At 46.0% G+C, this 14,197-nt stretch overlaps 1 protein-coding gene and 1 long non-coding RNA gene across 5 annotated transcripts in view; one reads left to right on the top strand and one right to left on the bottom strand.

The window, feature by feature from the left end:
• LOC128333605 (uncharacterized) overlaps positions 1-14,197 on the bottom strand; it is a 174,354-nt gene that overhangs the window by 73,181 nt on the left and 86,976 nt on the right. The gene's annotated exons all lie outside the window — the stretch shown is intronic.
• Positions 1-14,197, top strand: part of KIRREL3 (kirre like nephrin family adhesion molecule 3) — a 780,338-nt gene that overhangs the window by 689,778 nt on the left and 76,363 nt on the right. For all 4 annotated transcript variants that reach the window (XM_053269220.1, XM_053269217.1, XM_053269218.1 and 1 more), the window contains one exon: positions 11,129-11,255. In XM_053269220.1, coding sequence (XP_053125195.1) covers positions 11,129-11,255 — 127 coding nt within the window. The remainder of the gene's footprint in view (positions 1-11,128; positions 11,256-14,197) is intronic.

Genomic DNA, 14,197 nt, shown 5'->3' with positions numbered 1-14,197 from the left:
ATCCCTCCCTTATCTGGTGTGGCAAGCAGGACCAGGTGTGCTGAACAGCAGCTAAGGGAAGGAGCAAGCAGCAGGACTGTGGAAGGGACAGGCCAGAGGAGCTGTGGCTGCCTTCTCGGCTGCAGATGCATCTGGAGATTTAGAGCCATGCGACTGGTAGTCAGGGCAGGAGGTGGAAGGCTCGTCTATTCATCACTACTGCTCTCTTGCTGACCTCACTGGCAGCTGCCTGCACTTTTTAAGATCCCCTGACTATTCTCTTCGTGCTCTCCAAGAACTTACATAGCACATCTGGTCATATCCGTAACTCCCACTGATGCCCCTTTGCCTTTCCTAGGCTGTGCCCTGACAGTTTCTTGGTCCACTTTCTGAGCACCCTCTCATTTCTTCTTGGCTGCTTCCCACAATGGCTAAGGGCTTGCTGTCTCTGAACCAGGCAGAACAGAGAGTCCCTGTCAATAATGCATAGCTGTTTTGCTAAAATAAATGACAAATTGCAAGCATTACTGTGCATTGTTTAATGCACAATGACTCTCCGTAATTAATGCATGGCCATTTTACTTACTCTCTCTCTTTCTCTCTCTCTCTCTCTCTGCTATTTGCAAACAATACTGTGCTTTGTTTAATGCACATGAGTTCTCATTTCAGCAGGCTCAGCTTTTCTCACTCCAGTTCACCTGCTGAAACTGTCTCCCATACCCAACTGTTAATAGTTTAGGAGGAGTCCTGACTTCCTGTGCACCTGATCAGCCTAATCACAAGGCAGCTCAGTTAAAATGACTGACAGCCACCACCACCCCAAATATATTTGGTGTTTTGGTGAGCCTCTATCAAAAGGAGTAGCCCCCAGAAACACTTATGTCCCTTATGACCCAGACTTAGTTCACAGAGAAACCCTCTTGAGATGCTATCATTCTTATATCTGGCAGGTGGTGTTTTGTTTTGTTTTAGTTTTTAGTTCTCGGTTTTTAACTTTCTGTGAATAATTTGAAACTTTTGAAATCTGTAGTTTTAAATGTGGTTTTTGTTTGGTTTTTTAACTTTTTAAACTTCATTAATGTTTTATTTTACATTGTATGTGTTTTGTTGATGTTGTGAGCCACCCTGAGCAGTAGCGTACTAGAGGGGAGGGCTATAAATATCTTTAATAAGAATATATTATTTCTTGTTTACACAGTCAGACAGGTGTTATTGACTGGTTTGTTTTGTCCAGACATTGAGTCCTTCCCAAGGACCTGAGATGGCTGAATTTTATTATCGATATTAATATTATTATAGATATTGTCACAAGATATAGGCTGTTCTCAGTAAAGTTGCTTTTTGTAATTGGCTGATGGTGATTTCTGTGGCCCCTGTGGTGTTGAGGTGCTCTTCAAGGTGTTTTGGAATTGCACCTAGGGCACCGATTACTACTGGGATGATGGTGATGATGATTTAGATAGATAAAAATATAATCCTGGACCATAGACATTCACACTTACAATGGCAACGGTGGGGAGGAAGTCCCACCCTGTTGCTGTTACTCACGTGGGGAAGGAGAGTGGGGTGATACCTACCCTGAGCCCGGGTTGTGCCTTCCCATGTCTCCTCCTTTGGCTTCTTCTTGAACTGTTGCTACTCCAACTCAGGCAGACACACACCATCTGAGCTGGCCCCTGATAGACAGCCAGATGAAGAGAGTCTTGTGATCTTGGAACAAGATCTTGGCACTTGCAAGAGCTGCACTTGCCTATATAAAGCAGGTCTGGCTGATGAGGACATCTGCTGGAAGCAGACCCTTAGGAACATAGGAAGCTGCCATATACTGAGTCAGACCATCGGTCTCTCTAGCTCAGTATTGTCTTCACAGACTGGCAGCGGCTTCTCCAAGGTTGCAGGCAGGAATCTCTCTCAGCCCTATCTTGGAGAAGCCCTTTGAGACCCTTGGCTAGAGATGAGGGGAAGAAGGTGCTGGAACCTCTCCTCTCCCCTCTGAATCTCTGAGACCACTTCTCCCCCCACCAAAAAACAGGGGGGGGGCCAAATAGGGAAGGTCTGCCTGCCTCACCTTACAGCTTGTCTGAAGGGGGAGATGACATAAGTGTTTTCACCGGCAATTCCGTGAGCTGCAACCTGCATCGATCCAGGTTTCAGCTCACAGGTTCATCAGTTAACACCCTTACGACATCTCCCCCTTCAGACAGAGGACATCATAAGCATGTTTGTCAGGTGGGGGGGTGGGGAGTAAGTGGCAGTGGCAGGACACGACTTCCTTTCTGCTTTTGCTGTTGTAAACATGGGTGCCTATGGCACCGATAACATCTGAAGAGGGCAATTGTAAACTCAAAAAGAACAAAGAGTTTTCACAGCCAGTCCCAAAGTTGTAAGAAAGATAGATTTCTTCTAGCCCATAAGGACTAGAAACCTGATTGTTAAAAACTGCTGAAATTCTTGGGAATTCCAATTCGGCAGCCAATGATGCATGATTCTGTGCTTGCAGGGCATTACAGCATATACATACAGCTGTGTTTTTACTCTGGTTCTCAAAGAGATCATTTGCCTGCCCTTATCGTCTCATGCTTTGGGACCATTGAGGTGCCAAAGGCTAAGCCCGGAGGCACTGAGGCTAAGCCCATGCTCCCCACACACCCAACGGAAGCTCTTCTCATGGATCGTGAGAACAGCTTCACTCTCTATAGCTCTTAAGTGATGAGCAAAGTCCCTGGGTTTGGACCGGGAAACCTACAGGCATGTTTGATGCATTTTAGACATGACGACAGGATGAAGCAGAGGCAGTAAGTAGTTGGGTCCAATCTCTGCAGTGGAGAGACTTGCAACCAGTCTGCAATAGCTGGCTGGCTATCAGCCTCAAGACAGTGTGGGAAGTTATTGATGGTTTAAAATAAAGAGATAAAGAAAATTTTAGGCCAAGCAGAGGTCAAGGAGGCTGGTTCATATAACTGGCCTAATACAAACGGCGGGGGGAAACAGGTTTCCATGGCACTCACAACGCTTTCCACATTCTGCCGTTCAAAGGGGATCTTTGCAAAGTAGCCCTAATACAAGGCGAATTGATTCCCATTATGAGCTGCATCAGGGTTAACCAAAGGCCAAGGCATCGCTTAACCTCTTTGTGGCAGGTGGAGTGTTGTAAACCAGCACTGCATTGAGCTCTCTTTGTGAGCACTCCTAGCTTACAAAGAGCTACAGCAAAGGCTTAAGAGCAAAGAGTGTTGCAGCTGTCAAAGGTCGTATCTTTACCGCTAGTCAAGCATCCCCAACTTAATGGGCCTGAAGGGGCTATGAGAACTGTGCTGTTTGCAGTCCTGCGAAATTGGGGTCTTCTGACATGAACGGCCATGCCGCTCCAACTTAAGGAATTCTCATAAAATACTAAAATGTATTTATCTGACTAGGTTCCTCCCCGCAAGATATTTGATGTTAGAAGTCAGGGGGCGGTCTTAAATTCAGAGTCCTTTTTCTTTCAGGCAATACAGGTATCCCTTGTATTTTATCCCCCTCCCCCTTCAAAGGAGCCATCTGAAATTCAGAGTTGTGTTCTGTTTGGGTAAATATGGTAGGTAGCTCTCCCAACACTATGTAGTTCCTGAAAGTAGACAAGGCAGGTTGGCATGGTGGTTTTTTCTCATGTGTAACTCTGCCCTGGATTCGCTTTCTGAAGCCTGAGCAGCAGTGCCTGTACCTTGCTTGGCTGTTGCATCAGCAGTAGTTTGCATGTGTGAATGGGCTGACACAGAGGTCACAGTCAGAGGTCACAGTCAGAGAAAGCATCACTGCAATGCATTCTAGTAGGTCAGTTCACTCAGGCAGCCACAAGCCATTGAGTGTACAATATAATCATCAAGTATAAAGAAGTATAAAGAGTGATGGACGTTCATGCATGCAGCCTGCAGTCACACTGGAATGTGAAAAAGAGAGGGAATCCAGATACTGATGTATTTCATTAACAATGTATTTATATTTTGGCAGAATGTAGATACAGATGTGTTGTTTCTAGATATAAACTAGATCTAGGGTTGAGTCCTAGCTCAGGATCAATCCCTGCCCTGAAATTATACCCACTGCATAGTACTGGCTTTAACTGTCGTCTTTTTCCCTCTTTGAGCTATTCATTAAACTGAATTGCTGGAGACATCTGTGCAAACTAAGCACTTCACAGAGACACAATAACCTGGAGGGAGGAACACAAAGAATCTCTACATGTAAGAGACCTGTGGGCAAGTTAATGTTTCTTTGCATCCAGCCTAGCCTGAAAAGAAACTACATTCTGGACCATTTATGTTGGCTGTCTTATTTTTAGGATATACCCATGGTATACCCAGAACTGCCTTGGATATATGGATTGTGGAACAAGCTGTCTTATACTGGATCAGATCATTCTTGATCTGACCCAGATCAAGGTCTTGTGGTAGCAAGCATGAATTGTCCCCTTTGCTAAGCACCCTAGTTTGCATTTGAATGGGAGACTGCATGTGTGAGCACTGTATGATATTCCCCTTCAGGGATGGGTCCATAGCTCAGTGGAAGAGCACCTGCATACTTGCATGCAGAAGGTTCTAAGTTTCCTCCCTGGCAACATCTCCAAGAAAGTGCTGAGAGAGACTCCTTCTGGCAACCTTGGAGAAGGTGCTGCCAGTCTGTGTAGACAATTCTGAGCTAGATGAACCAATGGTCTGTCTCAGTATATGGCAGCTTTCCATGTCCCTCTCTCTCTCAAGATTATCTATACCAAGTCTGAACATATGACCTTTTACCGAACCAGATCATTAGTCTATCTAGCCCTAGATGATCTACTGTGACCGGCAGGAACTCTCCAAGGTCTGAAGCAGAGGTCATTTCCAGCCATCACCACTCTTCTGAATGGAGCTGATAAGAGACTGAACTGGAGACTCTCTGCATGCAAAACATGTTCTCTCCCACTAAGCTATGACTCCTCTCCTGGAAATATCACTCTTTCTTTGACACTGTTTTCTGCCCGTTTCACCTCTTTGTTTCCTTTTTGGTATTCTGTGGGTGAAGAGAGTCACCACCATATTTGTGACTCCTGCCTCATTTGTCTCTTTTGTGATCCGAACCATCCTTTTCTGCCTCTCTTTCTGGGCCTTGGGCAGATCAAGTTAGAAGTCAGTCTTTCAGCCGTCTGGAGGAGTTACAAATGGCTTGTCTCGGAAAGGCAGCTGTGCCATTCCTCTTGCTTTTCCTCGAGCTCCCTCTAGCTGACAAATGTCTGGGCTGCACATCTCCGAGGCCCACATCGCTCTAGACAAGATTACAGGCTACGTGGAAATGATAGAGACATTAGTGCTGATCCATTTCTGTTAGGGGAAGCTGAGAAATCGTGCTTCTCCCAGAGAGCAGAAGCAGCCCTTTGCTGGCTGCGGAAATATGGCACCCATGCTTCACTCTTTGCTCTGTTCTGTGAGGACGGCCCTGCTCCCTTTTCCTTGCCTTGAGCCAGCTCAGTTCCTCACCAATTGGAATGTCCCAGTTTCCTTGCCTTATCATTTAGCTCCTCCTGGCAACAGGCCTTCATTAAAATCCTCCTCCCTGAATAAGCCGTTTTGGGATGCCATGCCACCAGCTGCCCTTCACTCATCCGATGCGGGTGGCGGTTCTCCCACAGTGTGGGGCATCCCTCCCCCTCCCCCCCCTTCAGGGGCTGGGGATGAAAGCCACACTGGGCCCCTGACCAGTCTCTGTCTCTCACAGAGCTGCCCAACACGGAGAAGCCCCAGAGGAATCCTGTGAAGCCGTGTGAGTCTTGGGTGGGTGTGGGGAGAGGAAACAGGAAGTGAGGCAGGGAGAGAAACTCAGGAGAGCCTTTGAAGCCCACCAAGACTGTTTGGGGCTATTTAAAAGAGAGACAGCTGATTATGAGGGTAGCCTACAGTTTGGGAGCTGAGCTTCTCCGGAGAGGGAGCCAGCTAAAGGTTGTGGGGAGGGGGAGGAGTTAACCCCCTCTCCTGCACCACTCTTGAGGCATTGGGCTTCTGCCCCAAGACTGACAAGCAGATTCTCCATTCACCTGCCCAGGGTGGAATGTGCCTCTTGACAAAGGGCTGCTGTTGAATATATCCTCAGTGACTTCTCCCCTGTTCCTCACCACTGTTGTGACATCACAACCAGGGATCCTCAATGTTGGGCCCCCACATGTTCTTGGACTTCAACTCCCATAATCCCCAGGCCCTGTGGCCTTTGGCTGGGGATTATGGGAGTTGAAGTCCAAGAACATCTTGGGGCCCAACGTTGAGGATCCCTGCATCACACCATGCTTTCCCCTGCCCCCTACTAGCAGCAGCCAATGATATGGAGAAGGGAATTGCCTACAGTGATGTCATAACATGGGTGTGTCTTCCTTCAGGAAAAATGGAAGAACCCAACATTGGGTAGCCTCAGGTCTGACCCAACATATAGCTTTGTGCAGCATTTAGAAGTCAAGGCTGCCAAGGATGCTCAGGGCTATTTAAAAGAGCGGCAGATGATTATGAGGGTCTGGATGCTTCCCAGTTCTTATATCCCACTGGAATTAATGTGACTTAAGTTACACATGGCAACCTTCTTTCACTGATTTCAGTAGTGCTGAGTTATTACTAATTAGATTAAATTCTGAGCACCCAACTGCTGAAGGAGAGCATCATATTGTCCTTGGCCTTGGGCAACAAAATGTCTTGGACCATCCCTGCACATCTCAAAACACGAAAAATGATGTACATAGTAGATATTCCAAGAACCTATTTGAAAGCATTTGAAGACTGAGAGACATATTTTCTGACTGAAGAAGCCTCTGAAACCTTGCATAGGTGCTGCGAGTCTCAGCCATTTGTCTAATTTGTATTCACTCACTGGGTTATCTTTCATCGCTCAGCCATTGGTTTGTTTCAGCATCTATCTATATAATTCTCTTAAAACATACCCGTCACAAACCCCATGTATGGCAGCTCTCGCTAGAGTTTGCGAGCAAACTGTGGAGGGGCAAAGTGAACAGGACGGCCAAAAGTGGTGCTGGAGAAAGCGGTGGTTGGGGAGGCAGTGGCAGGCGGCGGGGAAGCAGCGCGGGGAGGTGGGAAAGCAGCAGCTGAAGTGGGCCAAGAATGGAGGAAGAGCTGAGGGGGAGAGGAGGTGGGAGGGCTGAGAAGGAGTGGGGGAGAAGGAGTGGGGGGAACTATAGATGCAGATGCTATGCTCCCGGGCCAGCTAGTTCTGATTATTGTGCTCTCACCCATTGGGTGGCTTTACATTGTATGCTCATTTTTCACATGTATATATCCTCTTACTATTGATATCACAATATATTTTAAACATCTACCAGGTACTTCATGTTTTGTATTTTGAGATTGCACTTGGTACCTCCCCTTCCCATTCTCTTTCCCTGCACATACCAGGCGATGTTTGGGGAGCTGTTTTGCATGATCCTGGGCCCACAATGTTTTTTTGTTTTTTTTAAAAATGAGATTGTTAGAGGAGAAGAGCTGGTCTTGTGTTAGGGAGCATGAATTGTCTCCTTTGCTAAGCAGGGTCTGCATTTGGTTTGTATTTGGATGGGTGGCTACATGGGTGACTACATGTGTGACGGGGTTCCCAACCTGTGGTACTCTAGATGTTGCTGAATTACAACTCCCATAATCCCCAGCTACAATTTATTGTGGCTGTAAGATATTCCCCTTAGGAGATGGGGCCGTAACTCAGTGGTAGAACATCTACATGCAGGCATGTGGAAGGTCCCAGGTTAATTCCCTGGTATCTCTGGGTAGGGCTGGGAGTGACTCCTGCCTAAAAGCTTGGAGAAGCCACTGCCAGTCTGTGCAGACTGTACTGATCTATATAGACCAATGGCCTCACTCTGTATAAGGCAGCTTCCTATGGTTTTCAACACTTTCCTAAACACAGTAGTTTTGAGACGAGCCACCTTTGCAATATGTCTAACTACTGCTAAGGGCATTAAGTGTTTTGCTAAGCATCAGTGTAAATTCCCAGAATGAGCAGAGGAATTGGCTGCAAGATCAGACACTCGGCAGTGCCAATAACTAATGTGCTGGATTGTGTTTACATAGCAAACACATGCCGGAAAGGTAAAAGGAAGCAGGCCCACAGGGAGGCCATCCAAATGTCTGCAGGAGAAGGGTGACAGATGTCTCAGCTCTGCCCTGTGCAGAGGTGAAGGGATAGCATAACCCAATATGCAAATTCCAGCACTGGAAGTGAACGCCTGTCCACTTTTGCTGCAGATAGATCCTGACAGCTCTGGTTATATAGGTGGAAAATTAGCCATCGGACTTCAACGGCTTCCGCAGGCAATTAGAAAGAGTTGACTCTTACAGGCCATATTTGTTTTAGACTCATCATATTTCCAAATACCGCAGGAGCCCAGGTTTTGCTGACTGGCCTACATCACAGTTCCCTGCTTCAGCACTTAGGAAGTTTTAATAAAGCTGTTGATTAGACCGGTGTGGGCCATAGGGCAGTGTAGCTGGCATTGCAGCAGGGGTGAGGGGAGCAGGGAGAACTGACCTTACAGGGTAAACAGGCGAGTTCATCAGCTGCTTGAGTCTCCATGGCTCAGGGCCGTTTTTCATGTTAGCCTTTGAACAGGGTGAGTGTGATCTCAGGAGTCACACCTGTGTCTGAAAATGTATAGAAGATGTATTGTGAAAACCAGAATACCAGGTAATCTTTTGATTAGATTGACAAGTGTCAGGGTGAAACTAGATTTTTGGCAGCAAGATAGGTCTGGGAACTTGGGCCACCATGTCTCCACCTCCAAGTGGCAGCAGGTGCTGTATTATTATTTATTATTATTTCTTGTTTACACAGTCAGACAGGTGTTATTGACTGGTTTGTTTTATCCAGACATCGAGTCCTTCCCAAGGACCTGGGATGATGATGATTTCAATTTCTATACCGCCCTTCCAGAAATGGCTCAGGGCAGTTTTAGAGGAGACATAGAACCCTTCCCCTAACCACTGCCTTTCCTTGCAACACCTCTCCAGGGGTGACTCTAGAACAAGTTTGAGGGTGCAAAAGGGGTGGCAAAGGACATGATTAGGGGAGTGAGGATTTTGCTATATCTTAAATACTTGCAGAGGTAAGGTAATTAATTACCTTTTCAAATGTATTCAGAACATGTATTTTCAAATGTATTCATGGAACATCTTTCAAGTACCCCGGTGCATGCCTAGTTCTGTCCTCCAACTGGAAGCAGGCTTGCTTAAAGTGGAGGCCAGAGCATGGATTAACATCTTTGAATTCCGGCCAAAGCTGGTTTTCAACCCATAGGCTTAGTTCCATCTGCTATTAGACACATACCACTTGAGATGGAAAAGAGAGTTAGAGGACTGACTATTATGGTTTCTCTCCCTCTGCGTTGATAACGCTGGGGTACAAAAATGCTAGGACCAACTTCAGACAAAGGATACATTATATGGAGAAACAAACTGATGGATAGGGGAGTGAAAGAGGGAGCGGGAATTGTTTTTTGGAGGAGTGCCCACTTCCCCTTGGAGTCATCCCTGCTCTCCTCACACCCCATGCTAGGTTTATCTTGCCATTGGTTTCTTCAGCCAGATGGAAATGCCATTCCAAAGTGCAACTCCCTGCCTGCTTCCAAGCTGGGATCCCGTCCCAGGCCTTGCCTGCTGCTTTGAATGAGGAAAAGTAGCTCTGAGTGGGGGTTGTAGTGGGGAAGTGGTTGGTGGGCAGAAGGGGATCCACTCCCGCAAAGAAACACCCACTTTGCAGGACAAAATGGCAGTCTAGGGCCATTATAGCCATCCCACGTGGCTAGAGGAAAATCTAAGAAACAAGGATATTGTTATGTTATGTGCAGTGTGATAAAACATCGTTCAAATGGTATGTGGCCCTGCTCACACATGTACTCTGTGGCATGAGAGCAACTTGAAGAGAACCACATGAAGGCAGCTGTTGAGAAGCCAGTCCTGAGTCAGGTCTCAATAGCTAAAGAGACCACGGGTGTCTAGAAGCAGGAGAATCAACGAAGGGTGGAGTTTATAGTCCAGAGAGGAGGCCAAGACAATGCCAGAGTTTCTGGAGTTGAAGGACATCGCCGGTCAATGAGGGGAACAGGTCAGTGGGGAGCAAGAGGGAGGCAGATAGCAAGGAAAAAGCTGAGAGATGCATTTGGGCATTTCATGACTTTCCTTAGCAAAAACAAAACAAAACAAAACAAAATGCTAAGACTTCAGGAGTGCAGTAGACCTCAGAGCTATATTTTTTATTGTTATTATCCTACCCTACCCGACCATGTTTACATCATGCAATCCAAAGTGGCTCAAAACAAAGTAAAAAAATAATACAATGCAATAAAGCAGAGCAGCAGCAGAAACAGAGCAGCACCAGTAAGGAATTCAAATTAGTCAAGCAGATTGACAGAACAGAGTGAAGTCCAACTCCAGCAGTTCAGCCCACGGCCTTGCAGAAAAGCCAGGGCTTCACTTGGTGTCTAAAGGAAGATGGGTTTGGAGACTGCAGCCCTCCAAGAGGAGGGAATTTTAAAACATCAGGGCCACAACCACAAAGGCCCTGCTCCAGGACAGTCAGTAGCACAAGATCTCTTGACTCTAGAACCAAGACTATTCTGACCTATACTATTAATATATTGGCTTGAAAAGTCTCATCAGAATCCATAAGTCTCCTGGCTTGAGGCCACAGCTCAGGATGTGCCAGTTTGCACAGGATTGGTATGCAGAGGCATGAAATCATCACAGCTCTTCTGGCAGTGGTGCATAGAGATGGGAGGGAAGAAAGAGTAGTAACTTAACCAAGACAGAAGTAATCCAGTTACAGAAAGCAGAACAGCTTTGCCAGATATAATGCACATTTAAATATATAATCAGAGTTTGCTGCTGTTCTAAGCAAGCCTAAATTGCTTCATTGACAACGTTAGATTGGCTCGGTCTGTTTCAAAGTGGCTATTGTGGAGCTGAGCACTTCTAAGTTCCCAGTGAAGAGGAACCCATGGACTCCATTTGACTCGATGCTCCTTGAAGCTTCTTGTTAATCTATCTAGCTGTGGTGGTGTTAATGTCATCCCAGGATGGTCACTAAGAGATGAGTGAGGATTCTTGCCTGTGAAATCAGACGCTAGGAGCAAACTGCCTTTCCTCTTTTCCAGGTCCTGAGCAATGAGAACACGTTAACCCTAAAAAGCGTTCGTCAAGAGGATGCTGGGAAATATGTGTGCCGAGCAGTGGTTCCACGTGTGGGTGCAGGAGAGCGAGAAGTGTCCCTGACTGTCAACGGTACTAAACTTCAGTTTCTTCTATTGTTGTTCCACTTTTATTGCCATTTTCTTATTATTCCAATGGCAATTTATAGAAGTACAAGTGTTAAGACTGAGTGCCTTGCAGTTTCCTAGTATTACCCTCTTCTAGTTGCATGTCTTATGGTTTTATCTATGAGCTCTGTGGCATGTTAGCCATGGGTAGATGTTGTATCCAACGACTGTAAGGAAATCTGCGAAATCCCCCCCAAACTCTCATTTGTCTCCATTTGTTTTCTGGGATGGATCCTATGGTTTGTTTGGTGAATCCACTCCTTGATCCAGGCCAGCTTTTGAATGGGGCTTTAGTTCCTTATATTCCAATCCTGGAGAAGAGGTGGAGCTAACAAACAGTCAGCAACAAGAGCACTGAAAAAGCAGCGTGCACTTCCCCCTCTGTACATAATATCTATTTCAGTAAACCATTAATATTCCTGACTCCACTCTACTGCCTTGTCCTTGCATACCACAACTCCATCCCTTGGATTCTACAGATCCCAAATCACTCTGTTTTGTACAGATATAAGAAAGTGCCTCTTAAATTCAACAGGGAGTACCCTGAGGTAGTTCCCAAATGACCAAGAGGCGATAAAGAACTCTCACAATGTGTCACAGTCTACCTAGCTCAGTATTTTCCACTCCTGCTAGCAGGGGTTCTCTGGAGTATCAGGTTGAGGTTGAGGTCTTTCTCTGGCCTATTAACCAAGATCTTTTAACCGGAGATGCCAGGAAATTAATCTGGCTGCTTCTACAACAAGGCATGTGCTCAGTCAATTAGTTGTGATCCTTCCGCCTCTCAAGGGCATGTCTACACTGCAGATTTTGGAGCCAATGTAAATGTTTTCGGCTCCCTACAAAACCTCTGAGAATTATATATTTTTCAAGTTGATCTTTGTTAGAAATCCCTAATGATTTCCTAAAGAACCCTAATCTCTACAGGTCACTTCATAGAGCTGGGGTTCCCAGGGTCCCTGGACCAGATGGCATGGCAAGTAATTAGGTTTGAGCCTGGCTTAAAGGTGGGATGCGAAGATGCCACTTGTTTCTCTCGTTGCGGGGATACAAATAGTCTTAAGAGCTAGGTCCTCACAATTTGGCCATTGGTACTATCTCAGGGGATGAATGCTCATTGTGATTTTTTGAAATGTCTACCGCCACCCCCCGAAATGGAAAATGGGTGATAGCATTCTTCCCTTGAGATAGTACCAGTGGCCAAAATGTGAGGAGCTTAAAATTGTTTTAAGGTTTTCATTTTTAATCTGTTTGATGTTGTTGTAAACCATCTAGAGGCAGAAGTTTGGGGTGGTCGACAAATCTGAAAAATGAAATAATTTTTTTAAAAAAAATATATGCTAAGAGCAGACTCTGAAGGAAGAGCAAAACGGAGGCTCTTCTTGAGAGCATGTGGACAAGATTAGAGTGTTTTGCAGCCTCCTACTTGCATGCAGGCCTTGAGCCCCACTCAGCATTCACTGGCGATGAAAAAATGTCAGGGAGGGAAGCAGCATGGGCAATGGCACAGTTTAATTTTAAATGCAGATAGTGCTGAAGAGAGAAGCCCGAGGGCAACCCAGGCAGCAGGGCCACTGGAAAATCAACCACTCCTTTGCCTTCCGCTCAGCACCGCGTCTCTTGCACTCTCCCCTTCCCTGTTGGCTGCTGCAGTTTAATTACAATTCAAATAGCTTGCAGAAAACAAAGCAATACATTTGATGAAAATAAAGAACCTTGCTCCCCACCCCACCCCTCCTGCCTCCAGCACATAAACCCCTGCTCCCCTGAATTTCAGAGTAAATTAGTGAAGCACCATTTAGAGCAAGCGAGGTAGGAAATGCGTCCCTGTGACCCTCAGAAGACAAGCCAGCTTTGGTATGTCTGCATGGTGCAAACTGACAAAGGAGCAAATGAAGTGGCAAGGTTTGAGAAGAACCCTTGCTCTTACGCAATTCCTGAGTGTGTGTGTGTGTGTATCCCACTCTGCAAAGGTCACAGAAAGGGGTCTTTTAAACCATACAGGCTTCCCCAACCTGCAGCCCTCCAGATGTTGCTGAACTACAATTCCCAGCATATCCAGCCACAATAAATTGTGCCTAGGGATGCTGGGAGTTATAGTTCAGCAACATCTGGAGGGCCGCAGGTTGGGGAAGCCTGCAACCCACCCCCAGCCCCCGCTTGCTGCAGGAAATCAGAGCTAGAGCATCCTAAGAGACAGCTCTCTAGCCTCTGCTTGAAGTCATCCAGCAAAGGAGAGCACACCACTCTGGTAATGGCTTCCATTGTCAAATGTCTCTTACCATGATGAGTTTCATCTAATGTTCTATTAAAATCTATCCTCTGGCTGCTAAAGCCCATTTGATCTTGTCCTGCCCTCTGGGGCAGCTGAGAACTTTGCCCTCATCTATGTGACAGCTCTTCAGGTATTTGAAGAGTTCCATCATTCATTCATTCATCCATCCATCCATCCATCCACATTTATATCCTGCTCTTCCTCCAAGGAGCCCAGAGTACATGCTTAGGTTTATGTCCCTTGCAGTCTTCCCTTCTCCAGCTTAAACATGTGTTTCATTCAACCTTTCCACGTAGGAATCTGTTTTCCAGGCCTCTGTTTTCCAGGCCATTGCCATCCCTTGCACCTTTGCCCATTTCCGTTTCAGTCCCTGTACACCTTTCTTAAAGTGCAGCAATAACAACTAGAGGACCTGGTATTCTAAACTAGGTGTTGAGTATTTCTAGTTTGCTCACCAAAATATCATGGGGAGCTGTGTCAAATTCTTAGTTACAATCAAGATAAATGGCATCCATCGCATTCCTGCAGTCAACTAAGAAAATAACCAGGGTGTTGTTTTTTTAAGAGATAAGATTAATCTGACAGAATTTATTCTTGACAAATCCATGTTGGCTTCTACTCATCATTGCATTGCT

This window comes from Hemicordylus capensis, chromosome 8, assembly GCF_027244095.1.
Source record: "Hemicordylus capensis ecotype Gifberg chromosome 8, rHemCap1.1.pri, whole genome shotgun sequence".
NCBI classification, from domain to species: Eukaryota; Metazoa; Chordata; class Lepidosauria; order Squamata; family Cordylidae; genus Hemicordylus; species Hemicordylus capensis.
The sequence above is the reverse complement of the archived record's forward strand: the minus strand, read 5'-3'. Positions and strand labels throughout refer to the sequence as shown.